The sequence below is a fragment of the Eleutherodactylus coqui genome, chromosome 7, assembly GCF_035609145.1.
Source record: "Eleutherodactylus coqui strain aEleCoq1 chromosome 7, aEleCoq1.hap1, whole genome shotgun sequence".
Classification (NCBI taxonomy): Eukaryota; Metazoa; Chordata; class Amphibia; order Anura; family Eleutherodactylidae; genus Eleutherodactylus; species Eleutherodactylus coqui.
Genome location: NC_089843.1, coordinates 190,618,505 through 190,636,727, shown reverse-complemented (window position 1 = coordinate 190,636,727; position 18,223 = coordinate 190,618,505). Strand labels below are relative to the sequence as shown.

The 18,223-nt window shown below is 42.7% G+C and overlaps 1 protein-coding gene across 5 annotated transcripts in view; it reads left to right on the top strand.

The window, feature by feature from the left end:
- Nucleotides 1-18,223, top strand: part of NRG1 (neuregulin 1) — a 188,015-nt gene that overhangs the window by 81,622 nt on the left and 88,170 nt on the right. The window contains exon 2 of one of the 5 annotated variants that reach the window (XM_066574151.1): nucleotides 3,673-3,682. The exons of the other annotated variants lie outside the window; for them this stretch is intronic. Coding sequence (XP_066430248.1) covers nucleotides 3,673-3,682 — 10 coding nt within the window. The remainder of the gene's footprint in view (nucleotides 1-3,672; nucleotides 3,683-18,223) is intronic. 5 annotated transcript variants of the gene reach the window in all.

Genomic DNA, 18,223 nt, shown 5'->3' with positions numbered 1-18,223 from the left:
CATAATTTATTCGGTTCAAAGTGAAAAAAAAATCTAATCCATTGCATGAAGGCTTTTGTTTCAGAAATTGGATTCAGAATCAATATTGATTAGTAAGGACAGCTGGCCTTTTACATAAGTAGTATAACATAGATCAGGCATGTAAAGAACTTTAGTGTCTCCATATGGAATATTGTACCATCACATATCCAAAATCCACCTGGGAAAATTACAGGACATTGTATGAACTATACTGGTTTCACGTATGACGAGTCCTAAAGAACATGTCAGGATCAAAGTAAAATATAAGCATGGTATGCCTTCACGGATACCCCTTGGTCTAGTTACTTATAGGGCTGCTTACTCTATACCAAGCAGTCCATAAGTAACTCCATACTATGGACTTGTAAATACTCCATGTCCCCCCTTATGAAAGTGATGTGTAGGGAGAATAATTCTATAATACAGCACTAGATGGAGCATGCCACAATCCTCTATTTAAAATCAAAGCATGGAGATAGAGTAGGCCCCCGCACAACTCTACTACTACTACTGTACATTTTAGCTGTTACAAGTCCGAAGTTCCAAAAAGCCTTAATATAGTGGTGCACATGAGGCCTTAAAGGGGTGGTCTCGCGAAACCAAGTGGGGTTATACACTTCCGTATGGCCATATTAATGCACTTTGTAATGTACATTGTGCATTAAATATGAGCCATACAGAAGTTATTCCACTTACCTGCTCCGTTGCTAGCGTCCTCGTCTCCATGGTTCCGTCTAAATTCGCTGGCAGCTTGCTTTTTTAGACGCGCTTGCGCAGTCCGGTCTTCTGCTCAGCGCGAGCCGCTTCAGTGTGCTCCCCGCTACAGCTCTTCTGCGCATGCGCAGACGAGCTGTCACTGCTCGGGAGCGCGCTGAAGCGGCCATTCTGCACCATCCTCTGTTAGAGGAAGGTGCAGAAACTGGAGCTGCCCAGCGGAGAAGCCCAGCCCAGCCCAGCCCAGCAGCCCCGAGAAGCGTCCCAGGTAAGTGATGGGTCGGGGGGGGCTGCCGCTGCGCCGGGGGGGGCTGTCGCTGCGCCAGGGGGGCTGTCGCTGCGCCGGGGGGGGGCTGCCGCTGTGATGGGGGGGCTGTCGCTAGGCCGGGGGGGCTGTCGCTAGGCCGGGGGGGGGCTGCCGCTGTGATGGGGGGGCTGTCGCTAGGCCGGGGGGGGCTGCCGCTGCGCCGGGGGGGCTGTCGCTAGGCCGGGGGGGGCTGCCGCTAGGCCGGGGGGGGCTGCCGCTAGGCCGGGCTGCGCCGGGGGGGGCTGTCGCTAGGCCGGGGGGGGCTGCCGCTAGGCTCCGGAACCTAGCGCTGGGCTCCGGGGCCTTCACCTGGGCTGAGGGTCTAGCGCTGGGGAGCCGGGGGCTAGCGCCGGTTACCTGCTGTCTGGTCGGCGGCTGCGGGGCGTCTGGTCGGCGGCTGCGATGCGTCCGGTTGCCATGGAGACACAGCTGGCGGCGTCTCGGGAGCGCGCACGTCGGGCTGCAGCGAACGACGGGGAAAGAGCCGGCGGCCATCTTGAGGAAACTTTTATAAGTTGCTGAAACGCTGGAACGGTAAGTACGAACCAGCTAGAAATGTCATTTACAGGGGGGCTTTGTAATGTATGTTTAATGGGGGGGACTGGGCAAAAAAAAAAATTAACTGCTTCCTCGAGACATCTCCTTTAATACTAATAAGTCTAAAGTGTCCTCTCCTCTATTATTACTGTGCATACACTGACAGCAATGTTCTTATAGGTTTATGTAGATACCGCCTTGTCACCCAACTCAGGTCTGGGCTTGTTGCTGTTCAGCAGGCCAAAAAGCAGCAACAGTAAATAACGAGAAGAATACACATGCATGTATCTTTTGTACATTTTACAAGACAAATTATTTATTAACTTCAATTTAGAATTTAGCTTTAAATGTTATTTGTTTGTTCTACTCAATCTATTGATGACCATGGCTGAAATTACATCATAGCCTGTCTGATGTAAAGTGGAATATCCATTACATAGAAAAAATATTTTCCAATTAGTGATTTATTTAGATTTACACTCTAAAAAAAATACATAGATTTAAGAACGAAGCATGAGGCTAATCAATATTGTGACATTCAGCTACCTGGTTCATATTATATCTTTTGCTTTGTCAACATCTATTAATGGGCGTATGTCTTTTTTAGTTTGCATGTTTATGCAACTAATAGGACGTACAGTATATATTCTAATGAAAGAAGCATTCATGTCACACATGTCAAACCCAAGACATGGGGCCCAAATCCGGGCTGCTACGTCATTTTATGTGGCCGGAAACAAAGTCCAGATGCAGAAAGACTAGCTCTCCATTTTTCCTGAAGGACGCGGCCAGTGCTTGGCAGAGGGGACAGCGCCAGCACAGGGAGCAGGGCCCATCTTGGAGCTCTGGCGCACCTCCACATGGCTCTGTTCAATAACTCATAGGTGGTGGCCAGCACTGACAGCCCTGCCTGTGCACCTTAGGCAAAGTAGGAAGCTTGGTTCTAAAGTGGTTAAAAGGGGGAAACAGGGGTGTAACTATAAGGGATGCGGATGCACCCAGGCCCAGGAGCTTTATGGGTCCTATAAGGCCTCTCTTCTCTATATAGGGAGCCCAGTACTATGAATAAAGCATTATAGTTGGAGGCCCTATTACAGATTTTGCACTCGGGCCCAAAAGCTTCAACTTACACTTCTGGGGAGAATACATCATATTGCAGAAAGCCACACAGCCAGGCTAACAAGTAGTAACATTTTGGGCTCATTCATATGGGCAGATGCAGTTTTGGTCTGTGAAGTATGCAGAATGGAACTCTGTGTATTCACTGCATATTTGAACATTCTTGCCGTTTTTTTGCACTCGTATAAACTGTGCTTTTCACATGTTCAAAAAATATGCAAGAAGGTTCTGTAGATTTCTCCTGCCTTCATGCATAAATATACAGTGAATACCTATGTATTGTGCATATGCACTGTGTATTTTCACAATTCCATTGATTTTTATGGGCATTTTCAATGCGTAAAAAGGACTAAAATAGGACATGCTGCTATTTTTTTTTACGTACATAAAATACACATGTGAAACGAAAAAAAAAGGTTTGGTACGGTGTTAGCCAGTAGAGCAAAATGTAATTGTTCTCAGCAAGAGAAATCAAGTAATCTTGTAGATATGATACCTTTTAATGGCCAACAAAAATGCATGATGTTATAGCGAACTTTTGGACCTCTCAGGAAAGCCTGAAGAAGGAGCCTGAGATGTCCGAAAGCTTGCTATAACATCATGTATTTTTTGTTAGCCATTAAAATGTATAATATCTACAAGATTACTTGATTTATCTTGCTGAGAAGAATCACACATCTGAATATGCCTATGCAAATCAATAAGGATTAAGCTGTCCATATTAATATACATATGTAAAACAAAGCACAAATATGCCAGTGTGAATGAGACCTTATGAACAGCCCTTTGAAGGCAACCATAATATTGATGTGGCCCCCGGTGAAAATGCATTTGACACCCCTGCCTTATGTGATCTTTAGTTGCCCTCTGCCACTGATTTACTAAATGTTCACTGTCAACAAAGTCTTCCAGTTACACGTTTCAGGCTTTAATTAGTTCTGCTCCCTTATGATTGAGTAGCTGTTTCCTTGTAGACAGCTGGTTGTCTGTTGAGAAGACATGATATTTGATATTTAAAGAGTTAATTTGAGGTATCAGGTGATAAATGATGATGTGATAAGAATGTGTGAGTCAACTAGGATTTTTTTATGTTTTTACATATTGTTACGGGGTTTGTCAGTTGTAGTCTCGTCTCACATCTTTTTAGAAAATATGGACGTTTCAGCCAAGTATGTGTGTGATGACATTGCAATTAAAGTTAGAAACAAAAAGGAATTTTTGATGCAAAAAATTTGATGTATTACTAGAAAATGTTAGATATTGAAGCCTCTAAAGGCTAAGATACGTAGCTTGACCTGCAATGTTGACTCCTATGAACTAGCTATGATTCTAGGAAAGAGTCATTGGCAGCCAATCAAATGGTTGTTGCTACAGACTGCCATTTAGCAATGGTGTTGTTGCAACCATGCATGTAAAGGGCTATGGCCATTAAGCAAAGTTTGTCTATAATAATGATTAAGGTAAATCATGACTGACTCCAAGGGCCATGACCCAGTCACATCGTGACATTTTCTTGCAGGGTGGTTTGTCATTGCCTTCCCCTGTCATCTTTTACTCCGCAGTCACCTGAACCCGCAACCCTCAGGTCATGAGCTAGAGCTTTGGACTGCATTTCTGCTGCCTTAACACGCTACGCCACATGGGGCTCTACAATGACATACCAAAATATGTTCTTTTTGGGGAACATGAACTTGGGCCGTTGACTAAACAAAATTAATGGGGAACCACAACTTCAGAGAGTGACAGAGTCAAACATTTGCATTGCTGGCCATCTTCTGAACAATTCTCAGCCTACTTTAAGGGCTCAGTCACACGGGCGCATTGGGCACAAAGAAGACGGTCGTGTGTTCTTTCTTCCGGCGGTGCAGAGAGTCGTCCGCACCTGCATTGCAGCCATCTTATCTTGCAGTAACACGGGTGCATCGGCGCCTGGATGCGCCCGTGTGACTGAGCCCTAAAAGTATGTACATCACCATCCATATAATTCCTACATCATTTTAGTATTATTCTTAAATGGTAATTAACTTTTCAAGCAACTTGTGCTTGAAGGATAGCCAATGCAATAACTAGTAATAGTGGGTTTTAGTTTATTTACTTAAAATTATGTTTTTGTGCTGCAAAAGCACTCAAAATTGCTGATCACTAGGGGTCGCCCTTCATTCTAGCTTGCTGTTCATTGCCTGTTGTCAAGTGATGATATCTGTTTTACCTCAGTGGGCAAGATGCAAAACAGGAAATATAGGAGGGTGATGAATTCCCACTTATTAAAGTATATAGAGAGCGGAGGGGAGGGGGTAGGAGGATGATAGAAGCATAGACTTACACATACATGCCTTTATAGCTTATACTGAACTGATTTACTGTTGTTTATTAATAACTTTACTGTTCAATGCTGCTGTACTCCCCTTCATGATGTTATTTCTGTGTGTGTTACAGAGAACAAAATTTGCGATTCTCTGTGTGCAGTATACAGAACAGAATATAAAAACTAAAACTCCTTCCATCAGTTCTGAGAGAATCGAAAAGCAGGTAGACAGCCTATAGAGGGGTAAAATAGTAATAAATGCTGGATACAAGTCATATAATGGCCTGAAATAGTGTTATTCCTCATATACAAATATGGGAGCTTATACTAAAAAGTTCTCTGTAAAGTTAGATACACTTTACATGTATTTATGGGCTAATAGAATTCATAAATAACTTTGTCCCAGAGTATAAAATTGTATGATATTGACTGCAAACTGTTTTAACGAATTGTAGCTGAATAGTATTGTTCCCATGCCAAGACAGAATTCATTTGCTTAGTTATACGTAGCCAAGAAGATAATGGAGAAACAATAGATACTAAATCCAAATGGCTAGTAAGAGGGGAACATAAGTGACAAATAAACAAATATGTGTGATGTTTGTGCATGTATAATGATGATGTTATTATTCATTATCACTATTACACATGACAAAATGAAGCAATGATAATTCATTGGTGTAATTCAGGAATGCTGTTTTATTTATTTATATATATATGTACATATATATATATATATATATATATATATATATATATAACCAATGTGGGCGTAATGTCGACTTCCAAAGGCACCCTGTGAACCCATCAGGTGCTGTTTTATCAGATAGGTGGGCACTAATCTATCATGGGATTATTTTTGTTTCCTACTAGAGTATCATTATTTCCAGACAATAAACTCCTTGGTTAAATTATCTTCTGAATACAATTTATATTATGATTTTTACTTTCTTCATTCCTACTAGTTATTGTTACTACTACTATTATTATTGCACACAAATCTTCCATTGCTTAATGTTCTTATGATTTGCAAAATTCACTGCATCCATCCTCAGAGAATTCAGGCTGAGTATTATTAGATGGTTGCCTGTGGGATTACTGAGATACTACCTGATTTATATAAGCCTTCATTAGGTTGTAAAATAAAGACTATAGTTTTGGATTATTCTGTTTTGCATCGACCATAATATGTAACATGTGAGACAGATAACTAGGAACAACAGTGTTGAGATTTGTAGGATTTGATAAATCCTGGATATAATAACCTTTATTTGCCTTTAATTTTTCTCAATCTCAGGGCTTATTCAGAGGAACGTATATCGGCCGGGTATTCACGCCTGCCGATATACAGCGTCCCTCTCTGCAGGGGGAGGAGGCTGGAAGAGTCGGGAGCAGTGCCCTGAGCTATATGGTCGTCTGAATAAGCCCTTAGATCATTATCTCTGAATATAAAATTTAAAGAGAATCTGTCACCTACATTTAAGGTCCATTTAGACAGGACGAATGTCAGGCAAATGATTCCTGACACTCGTCCCTGTGTGTCCTTGCTCCCGTGCTGTTGCACAGGGACTAAAAGCGCTGGCTCACTTACAGAGCGGCTAGCAGGGGGGTGGGCGGCTACAGGAGATTTCTCTCCTCGCTCTCCCCTGCCCCTCTCCATTGACATAACACAGTGGCCGTTCAGTACTGAATGTTTACACTGAGCGATCAGCTCATCATCCATCGTTTATGCAGCATATGCCAGCGATACTAACTCCCATGCAGCAGCGCGAGAGTCAGTATGTGCGGGGACGAGTGTTGGGCATCGTTTGCCCGACATTCGTCCTGTCTAAATGGAGCTTTAGTCCTATAAACTAAGCTTATGGGCTAAAAGTAGATGACTCGCTGAGTCCGGAATGTGTTATAATTACCTCCTCTGTTGTTCCCCTGGTGTCAGTGCTGGAAGCCGTTGCTCAATGCAATGAGCTGCGCCCTAAGTAGTCCTCCCATTATAATTTCATAACAGGACAACTACTTAGCAACATCACTCAGTGCATTGAGCGGCAGCTTCTAGTGTTGACACCAGGCGAATGACGGAGAAGGAAAGTATAACACTTACATGCCTAGACTCAGCGGGTTACCTACTTTTAGAGCATAAACTTAGCTTATAGGGCTAAATATCACTGACCGAGTCTCTTTAAAGGGGCTTTCCCAATACTTGGAAATGTGGGAAAGGCGGTGGGGGAATAAATGCCATATAAAAAAAAAAAATCAATACCCTTCTGCTAAAGTAGTGCTACCTGCCGCCTTCTCCAGTCCTTTAGTTTTCTGTTTATGTCAGCTGAAGAGGTCAGGTGGTTGCTTGCCTACATGACCGCTGAAGCCAATAGGAGTTCCTGACATGGGACGTCTTCTCTGACCAGCCCTAAACCTGCTGGGGCTTCTACATTAGAAGTACACATGACAAGTTTACATGATGTCGCCAAGTGAGAAGACTCTGTGTTGTCACTTGTCAGATGCTGTGTCGTTGAAGAACAGAGATGGTACTGTGGCGTGAGCTAAGTTTATTTCTTTTATCTAGGGGGCCCAAAACTATATAAAAAATTAAGTCGGACAACCCCATTACGGTGTAGGTAAACTGATGACTTATGCTTGTCACTAAATTTTAGGAAAATTATTTTTTATAGCCATTTCCTAATATAACTGTGTAAGCACATGTGCTCCATTTAAGAAACAGAGCTTTAATATCTGTATGCATTGACTGAATATCTGTAACAGTACATCCAATAAACAGCTGTCTATAGCAAAACAGCCAGATTTAAATACTTGCATAGTTGGAGGCCATCAGTGAGTTACCACAGGAAATATGAACTTTAGTAGTTGTCCAATATAGGGAATAACTGATAGCATTGAACTGTATATTGGGCTGGGTTAGGCAACTGAGGGCATCTTTTAAGGGCCACAGTGGATGTAGGGTCCAGCAGCTTCAAGCTAACTTCCAACCCAGCTTTTCATATTCAGAATTTAGTTTCATCAGTAGATTGCAAAAGTAGGGGTTGTCATTTTTATAGCAGGGGTGAAAGTTATTGGAGTTCCCCAAGATTGTTTCAGTAGATACTGCAGTTAATCAGCTATGCCCTGGTAAGGAGGTTAGGAATTACTATGCCGATGTTTAGTTTTGGGTGGTAAATTAAAGAGGTTTTTCTAATATTTCTTTTATAAAGTTTTGGGCTTCTCATGCTCAAAACTATGTAAAAGAAATATACTCACTGCAGCGCTGGACCATTGTTTCAGCACTAACAGCAGGCCTGGTGACATCCCGTACATCTATTATGTTGGCTTCTAACGTAGAAGGTTTATGGGACGTCACTGATAACACCCATGCAGGTCTCCCATTAGCTGCAGTGGTCATGTGCGGATGTAAACAGAGACTGGAGGAAGACAGCAGTGGCGTAGGATCAGCGTGGCAAGAAGGAGGTGAGTATAGAGGGTGTTTTTTTTAATAAATTATGTGCCTTCCCACTGCTACCCATGTTCGGGGTTCACAGTAAACATATGATCTGCCACTTTAATACAAAGAGAACTTTTAATTATTTTTTTATCACATGACGTTATGAATTAGACACGTCAACTTGGTAAAGAGGATTAACCTAAAGGCCAGAATGTTATAAGGCAACACATAGACCTGATTATCAGCTTTTATTAGGTGTTTTAAAGACCTTTAGTATAGATAGGCTCAAACGTCTCCAGTCCAAAATTGAGGTTTGTATTAATATAAGGGAGTTTAACTGTCTGAATCAATGCTGAAGATAGGAGGCACCTCATGATTTGTCATATGTTGTCACATGAAACCTCGTTATCATATATCATATCCCTATATAGTGACCTATACCTACACAGCATGTGTAGGTCAATTCTTGGGATGTTCACATACTGTGTATATTTATATGCATACAAAAGGCAGAAAATTTTTGCTGGCTGTGCGCTAAAAGTTGGAAATGATAGAACATGCTTCTATCCATGATAGTTGTATAGTAGTTTGCAACTTTTTGTCATTTTTGTGTGGGATTTAACAAGAAGGGGCAGAGCCTTCCATAGCCTTACACATTTACTATAGTTTAAGCATAAATTTGCATTTCTGGCACACAGACAGCCAAAAATGATAAATAGCCATGCCATGATTATTCTGATTGCCAGATTAGAGTCAAGAAATATTTTTTTCCCTTAAGTGAGGAAAGTGGCTTCTACCTCATTGGGTTTTTTTTGCCTTCCTCTGGATTAACATTGAGGGGTAACAGGCTGAACTGGATGGACATATGTCTTTTTTCAGCCTACTATGTTAGGCCAGGCTCACACAACCAGATTTGGAAATACAACAGGAAATATAAACAGACAAAAAAAAACAAAAAAACTGTACTGTGCATGAGCCTCCACGGTCATTCGCAATACAGTAAAGTGCTGTATGCAGGGTCACCGGCCGGGATCACAGCCGCAATCCGCTGTGGGCCTCCCTCCTGTATGCAGAATCTGACCCGCTCGTGTGAGCCCAGCCTTAGGGTGCATTCACACGAACGTATATCGGCTCGGGTTTCACGCCGAGCCGATATACGTTGTCCTCCTGTGCAGGGGGGGAGGATGGAAGAGCCAGGGCCAGGAACTGAGGCTCCCGCCCCCTCTCTGCCTCCTCTCCGCCCCTCTGCACTATTTGCAATGGGGAGAGGCGGGGCGGGGGCGGGGCTAATTCCCAGACTTTAGCCCGCCCCCGTCCCGCCTCCTCTCATTGCAAGTAGTGCAGAGGGGCGGAGAGGAGGCAGAGAGGGGGCGGGAGCCTTAGTTCCTGCACTTGGCTCTTCCATCCTCCCCCCCCTGCACACCAGGACAACGTATATCGGCTCGGCGTGAAAACCGAGCCGATATACGTTCATGTGAATGCACCCTTACTGTGTTATCTCCTAATTCGGTGCATCTTGCTCAAGCTCACTGTAGCTAACGATTGGCGTAAGATTGGTTTTTTTCCCCTCACTCCCATAGAGATAACCTTTTATCCACACTTAGCTGTGAGACAATTTTTGCACATGAATAGTGAGCCAAAAAACTATGAACCGACTATAAACTGTTAATTGAAATATTATAATTTTTAATTGCAAGGGCCTTGATTGAGAAAGTAGACAGGAATAGGGACCTAGCAATCAAGATGGCTGTCTACCTTTCCGCTGATCCTCTAGATATATTCATTAGCCAAATATCAATGAACTAATGTTATACTAGAGGAAATACTTAGTTAAGGTCCTTTGAGGGATTTCCAGTTATCAATAATCTTTTAGCTGCAGTGCTCTGCTAATTGTTTCTTTCTTTTCCCTCCTCTACTCTGCATTGTACAAGCCATATTAGTATTATAGCTCCAGCCAGTTTGCCAATATTTAAGTGTGCATGAAATATCCTTTACCCATGACAGCTGTTATATTTGGCAGGTTATCTTACGTGTTCCTTGGCTTTTCTAGTATGTTCCCTCTTAAGACAAGTTGGAAATAAAGTCAGTCATTTCAAGTGCTCGTTAACATGTACTGTACAATCTTTGTCATATGGATATGATTGATGATCCTCAATCATCAATTATCGTAGCACAGAGCTCAGCTACTTAGTATAGCATTTCCAAAGCTTTTTAGACTTCCCAATGCCTCTCACCTTATACTGGGTGGTACCTTTCTAATCTTATACCATGCTACCAATATTTGCTCACCTTAAATTTAAAGGAATAAATAAAATATGTACCTTTAAAAAAATACAATGACTACATTTATCCATCCAATATTGACCAGATAAACTCACAGATGTATTAGAAAAATCGCAGACAGTCTTACAAAAAAATATCAGGAATTGCAAATCAATGTTAATGTAAGAACAATATAAATGAACAATCTTTTAAAAGCCATTTCCACCTTCCTGATCAATGTTCATGGAATGTACACAAAAGACATTAACCTTGTTACAGAGTGCCATGTGCAATCCATTTTTGCACATATACTGTATTTAGACATTGTGGCACCTTTATGTATGGTTGGGTGTGTTTTGTTGTATTAGATACCTTTGCCTCAGGCATAACAGAATATAACAGCTTGTCAGGAGATGTCACGTTACATTACCACAATCATAACCAATCCATGTTCTGTAGAGATTAGACAGCTTATTTTCTACATACCATCAAATTGTTTTGCTGATAGGAGTTATAGAATACTTAAATACAGGTCCTGGTTTCATAACAAAATGCTCAATCACTGGATGAATACGACTTTTTTTTTTAAGAACACTATTTTATTAACTTTTTAACCAAAACCCCATTTATATCCCATCCTGCTGTCAGGGGAGAGATGGATACAATCAAACTCATTTTCCCAATTGGCCACATCAGCCTTATGGTTTCCTTCAGAGGGCCGATTGTAATTGTATTGTAAGGTGCATATTTACATGAGCTGTGCCTGTAATTGCAGGCTGGGGTCCCATTGACTTCTATGAGAGCTATGCCTGTAATTACAAGTGCCGGCCGCTACACAAGGGTCGAAGCAGCACTTCCTCTCTGATGTATCCCGGCGGGCACTGCCTGGATAATCCCTTTAAGGTTTAATGCAAGGTCAGTGACACACCTAAAATGAGATGGTATTCTGGAATTGGCCGGCGGCCCTTGTGTTTGACATGTGTGCTCTAGGTAATTCTATGAGAACTGAATGCAACATTAGTAGCTGCATAAATATATCTGTTAGTTTGCTACAATGTATCAGTTTGCCTATAGTGGAAACAATTGTATCCACTTCTCGGCCGACAGCAAGGCTAGGCATGTATGCACTAGAATGCAGTCACTAACAGCAAACAGATATCTTGAAAATTCCAAGAAACTGGAACATCAAGCAGGGTTGCCAAGCCCTCAAATTCCTGAGCAGTTCGTAAAAATAAGGCACTTTTTTTCAGTGTCCGTGAAAAAAAAAGGTACAGCCATGATTTTTTTGAGGCTGTTGGTTTTTGAGCAGGTATTTATGGCTGTAATTATCGTAATTTTACAGCACACAGTAAATACTGGTAATGAGTTTATATCATTATCCAACATATATGCATGTATTACCTATAATTAGAGATGAGCGAACGTGTCCGTTACGGACACATCCGCACCCGGACACCGGCTTTAGCGAACACTGCAGTGTTCGCGCGTAAGTGTCCGGGTGCCGCCGGGGGGCGGGGAGATGCGCAGCGGCGCGGGCGGCAGTAGCGGGGAACAGGGGGGAGCTCTCTCTCTCTCCCTCTCCCCCCCACTCCCCGCCGCACCCCCCCGCGCTGCCACGGCGGCCCCCGAACTTTTTCGCCCGAACACCGAGGTGTTCGCAAAGTTCGGTGTTCGGGCGAAAAAGGGGCGGGGCCGAACGTGTTCGCTCATCTCTACCTATAATCTTTAATATTCAGTACAGTTTTCCAATGTGTCTGCAAAACATGTTGGCCGTCCGTTGGGATAAAAAAAGAAAAATTCAGGCTAGCAACCCTGACACTGAGTAAATTAGAAAGTCGTAGCACTTTCCATTTATACAGTGATTGTTATATTCATGTAAATGGACTACCGCAATTTCTAAACATTTGATTTATGAAACTATCTATAAACTGAAACTGCCGTCTGGATGTCTGGCACACCTCTGATTGTTGGTGGTTTGTCCTATTCATTCCTCTTTTAAGGAAAACTGAGAATGGATTAAAAAAGAGGTGGAACACAAATGACAGTAGTGTGCAAACCAACTGTCTACAAATATAAAGTTAATTTAAATAATAATGATTATTTCTGCTATTTTATCAACCAGCAAGAAAGCAACAGTTTCTTTGCGTGTGGCGCAGAGTATTAAGGCAAAAATGCAGTTCTGAGCTCTCGCTCACGACCTGAAGGTTGCAAATTGAATCCCCGCTTGGTTCAGGTAGCCGGTGCAAGGTTGACTCAGCCTTCCATCTTCCAAGGTCGTTAAAATGAGCACCCAGCTTTATAATAAATAAATTACCTGAAAGCGCGGTGGAATAAGTTGGCGCTATACAAATAACAAGATTTATCTATTTTTATTTTAAGGTAACATGTGTAGCACATTTCTTCTTTCCTGGCTACACATAAATCTGGTAGATTAATCTCCAGGTCATTTTTAAGGGAATCTGTTAGCTAACTTTGAGCCCAATTAACAAAGCTCAAAGTTGGATGACCCGCCGAGTTTGAGTATGTAAGATTTATACTTACCTTCCCCACTGTTCTCAGTGCTGAAACTGGCTGCTGCAGTGCATTGAGTGGAACACTAAGTAGTCCTCCCATTCTAATTTTGAAAAACTACTTAGCATGCCACTCAAACCGCTGACACCTAGTGGACTTAATGGTCAGCTAAGAGGCGTAGATAAAGGCTTGCGGGTCTGGATGTAAAAATTCAGCATGGGGCCATTCCACAACTGTCCTCTGCATCATTGGTTTTCTTAAGAAGGTCATACAAGACTAAAAGATCAGGACATTGTTAGACTCTTAAAAGACTAGGCAGAGGCTAAATGTAGGGAGCCCCAATGCAAAATCTGTAGCATAATACTGGCATTTTCTTACATGATAGCGGGGTTCTTGGGCCTCCTAAGACTTTAGGCCCCAGTAGCAACGTCTACCTGTGCACCCCCTATAACTAGGCCCTTGGGTCAGCTACTTGAGCACATAACTTATCTCACACTGCTCAAAGTAGTTGACAGAGTCTCTTTAAACATATATTTCATATGTAGCTATAAGCCCGAGTGATGACATCTGAAAAACAGAAGGTGAATAAATTACATTCTAGTTATGTCTACATTACTACCAGCTAAACAGATCCATTCAGAATGATATATGTAGTTGTTAGGCAACTGATGTAACTTGTTTCCCCATAGACCTCTACAATGTTCATATGGCTACTCCAGCCGGTGTTTCGTGTCAAACAAGCTCCTGGGAAGGATCAAGTTTTGCTCATGTAGAAATTTATGCTGGATATTTCATTTTTTTTTAGAAATATATTTTAATCCACATTAATTCAATGATGTTCCAAACCCGCTTCTGTGGCCAAAATTGCCCTTTCATCAGACAGGTTGTTATTGTTTCATGATTTCTGTATCAACTGTACCTTTATTGCAGAATATCTCACTTAATTTACCATTACATTTACATTCAATTTGAATGGCGACAAGTATAAGCAAAGCGTAAAGTGTTTACATTGCATGTCCATATATCCGGGAGGTGTTCTTGAAAATATACAATAGATCTAGCTAGTAAATAAAAGAACAAAACACAAACCAATGTTTCTTCCATTTCTCCTTGGTTGTAATATAGGAGGTCAATGAGATGCTGTCAGGTTTCTTTAATATCCTGAGATTTATAATGTCTGTGCTGACTCACCACTTAACAACAGACAGGGCCTGAATACCTGATGAGCAAAGCAAAAAAAGAATTAGGGAATAAAGACAAGTGATTATAGTTCAGTCCAAAAATTGTTCAAAGATGAATGAAAAAGAAGATGTTTTTTTCTTTTCCACCAGGAATTCTGTTGTTTAAATTTTTAAGTCATTATATCCCATTTTTGTGTATATGTTACCATACTTTATTCAAACCTTCTATTCACATTTATTTATTTCTGGAAGATGTTCAGTGAAGTGCAGTTAGTTTATTATGGCCCTTGGCAGGTCATCTTAATCTGTTTCTGGTCATTCCTGAAAGACCACTGTTTCTCTGTGTTCCATCCTAATCAGGATTATAGCTGGTCTGGTTCCCTTAACTGTCTAAATGCTGTATTAAAGGGGTTGTACCAGAATATAAAGTTAACCAGTATCCACATAACAGGGGATAACTTGCTGATCGGTGGGGGTCTCACTGAATTCATTGAATGGCTGAGTACTGCCTCTGATTGGTCATAGCTCTCAGCCAATAAGAGGCAGCGCTTTCAGGAGGCAGGGATTTTTCAATCCCCGGCCACAACAAGAGCAGGGATCTGGAAGAGGACGCTGGACATGACAGTGCTCCAAGGCGATGTATTTTTTGTTCTGCAGCTAGGGGTGATTTTTGGGGTAGGGCTTATATTTCCACCCCCCAGAAAATTATTGTTGCGGGGGTTGCCTTCATCTCATTGCTCTCAATGGGGCAGCAGCATTGAAACCAATGATATAGCATCACGCTCCTCTGCCACAGCTGTGGCAGGGAATTCCTTCATCCCTGCAGGGAGTTCCCTCCTTAGTGAACACTGTGACAGTGCTGTCACAGTGTTCACTGATGAGGGGACTGCCTTCAGGGATGAAGAAATCCCCTGCCACAGCTGTCACTGCTGTGGCAGAGGAGCGCATCTTCTCCCTATGTTTCCAATGGGGCCGGCGCTGCTACCGCCAGCCCCATTGACAACAAGGTGAAACCCCTGGATGTGACAGCATCCAGGGGTTTCACATGCAAGGAATCCCCTGCGGCAGCTGTCATAGCCACAACAAGGGATACCGTTCACACTACTTATGTGTGATTTTTTTTTGCTTCGGTCATGCGATTTTTAACACATGCAATGTGCGATTTTTTTTAGTGAACCCATACAGGCGCTAAAAAATCACTCATATGACCTAGGCCTTAATGTCCCTCATTTTTACAATAATTAAAAAAAGCTTTTTTTTCCGCTTATCTTAACTTTTTTTTCAAATACCCATAGGGGACTTGAACTTGCGATCGTATGATTGCTTATACCATATACTACAATACCTCAGTATTGTAATATATGGTATTTTGGCGGGCCACAGACACATCTTAATAGCCAGAAATACATGACAGCTCAGGAGGCTTTCAGATGGCACCCGGCTGCTATGGTACTCAGACAACACTCTGCAATCTCATCATGGGGGTTGTTTAGAATCCCCAAATGCTGAACAGAACTTTAAAATGCCACTGTTCGCATTTAAAGGCTTAATAGCTGCGATCGGCATGAACGCTGATTAAGGCTGTTGATATCATTTGTCAAAACTCGTCTCATGATCTTGTTCCATACAAACTTGCATAACCATGATGTACTGTACATATGTGTTTTTGCTGAAAAGTGCATGATATTTTGTATCAACAACTTATAAAACAATGTCTTCCTCTTATCTCATTTGGTATTAAATTAACTATGATATTACTATTCTAACAGGGAAGACAAAATGCTGAAGCGACAAACATTCCTCCTCAGTAATATAATTATATTGGGCAAAATGTTTGCTTGATCCATTAAAAACCCTTAGGCCGGCTTCACACGAGCGTGACGGGCTCCGCAGCGGAATATTCCGCAGTGAAGCCCGTCACGGCGCCCCCCAGAGACCCCATACTTACCAGCGGAAGATAGCGTGAAGACGCTTCCCCGCCCACCGCCGTCGCGTCATGTGACACGCCCACCACGTCACATGACGCAGCCGGCCGTGTCACGTGACGCGTCATATGACGCGGCGGCGGTAGGCGGGAAAGCGTTTTCACGCTATCTTCCGCTGTGTTACAGCGGGAGATAGCGTGAACGGATGGCTTCCATTGACTGCAATGGAAGCCGTCAGCGTGTACACCCGCGGCAAATAGAGCATGCTGCGGGTGAGGACGGGAGATTTCACGGTGCGGAATTCCGCGGTGGAATTCCGCACCGTGAGCATTGAGCTATTAGGTTCAATAGAACCTAATAGCAGGGGGCAACGCAGCGGATTTTTGCCGCGAATTTACGCGGCGTAAATCCGTTCGTGGGAAGGAGGCCTTACACAAGACGTCTAGTCACAAGCTCCCAGTGCTTAGAATAATTAGGTTGTATCATGAGTTCTTATGAAGCATTGACAAACAATAAAAAGCAGTCTAATATCTTCTATTTTTAGTCATGTGTAAATTTAAAACAATATTTGATAAGATCTGAGTCTAGTATAGTACTTTCAATGCCTGTATGTCTGTGTCAGACTTTAGCATTCCTATGTACTGATAGTGTCTTTTTATGGCTGTGCTAGTACAAATTGAAGTACATTGTGTTTTCTTTTTTACTTTGGATAAATATATTTCTTCTATGTCTTCATCTGTCTAAAAGTTTCCAGATAAGCAGATGATCTTGGGATAGGTGCTTATTAGAGATGAGCGAACGTACTCGTCCGAGCTTGATATTCGTGCGAATATTAGGGTGTTCGTAACGAGTACCACGCGGTGTTCCGGTTACTTTCAGTTTCCTCTCTGAGACGTTTGCGCGCTTTTCTGGCCAATTGAAAGACAGGGAAGGCATTACAACTTCCCCCTGTGACATTCAAGCCCTATACCACCCCCCTGCTGTGAGTGGCTGGGGCGATCAGATGTCACCCGAGTATATAAATCGGCCCCTCCCGCGGCTCGCCACACATGCCTTGTGACTTAGCTGAGGGAAAGTGCTGCTGCTGGTGCTGCTGTAGGGAGAGCGTTAGGAGTCAGTGTAGGCTTCAAGAACCCCAACGGCCCTTCTCAGGGCCACATCTACTAGTGTGCAGTACTGTGTTAGCACAGTAATTTTTTTTTTTTTTGTCCAAAATTGGATCTGCAGAGCATTGCGCCCAGCAATAGGGACAGAAGTGGGGGTTAGGCAGGGAGAGTGTTAGGAGTTAGTGTAGGCTTCAAGAACCCCAACGGTCCTTTCTAGGGCCACTTCTATCCGTGTGCAGTACTGTCCAGGCTGCTGTTAGCAGTGTTGCATATTTTTTTTTTCTCTCAAAACCGGCTGTGCAGAGCATTGCACCCGGCATTAATACTACAGGGATAGAATTGTGTAGGCAGGGCCAGAAGACATTTATTATTCATTGAATATACGCAGTGGGTGCTTCCCTTTGCTAAAAAGGAAAAGAAATTATATTTGGCCTGCCTGTGTCAGTCCTAAGGTCTGCGTGTACGTGTGTGCTGCGTGTACAACGTACAAAAATCAGACGCAACCAGCTACGCTTTACTGCAGCCTAGCGCCATTGTCTTTCCTGACTGGCAAATACCTGCTTTGCTAGAGTTAATAACTCTGCTACACTATACTTGTGTGACACTTTTTGAGGGCCACACCACAGATATTAAACTTCTTGTTCATTGAATATACGCAGTGGGGTCTTCCCTAAGCTAAAAAGGAAAAAAATTATATTTGGCCTGCCTGTGTCAGTCCTAAGGTCTCCGTGTATGTGTGTGCTGCGTGGACAACGTACAAAAATCAGACGCAACCAGCTACGGTTGAGTGCAGCCTTGCGCCAAT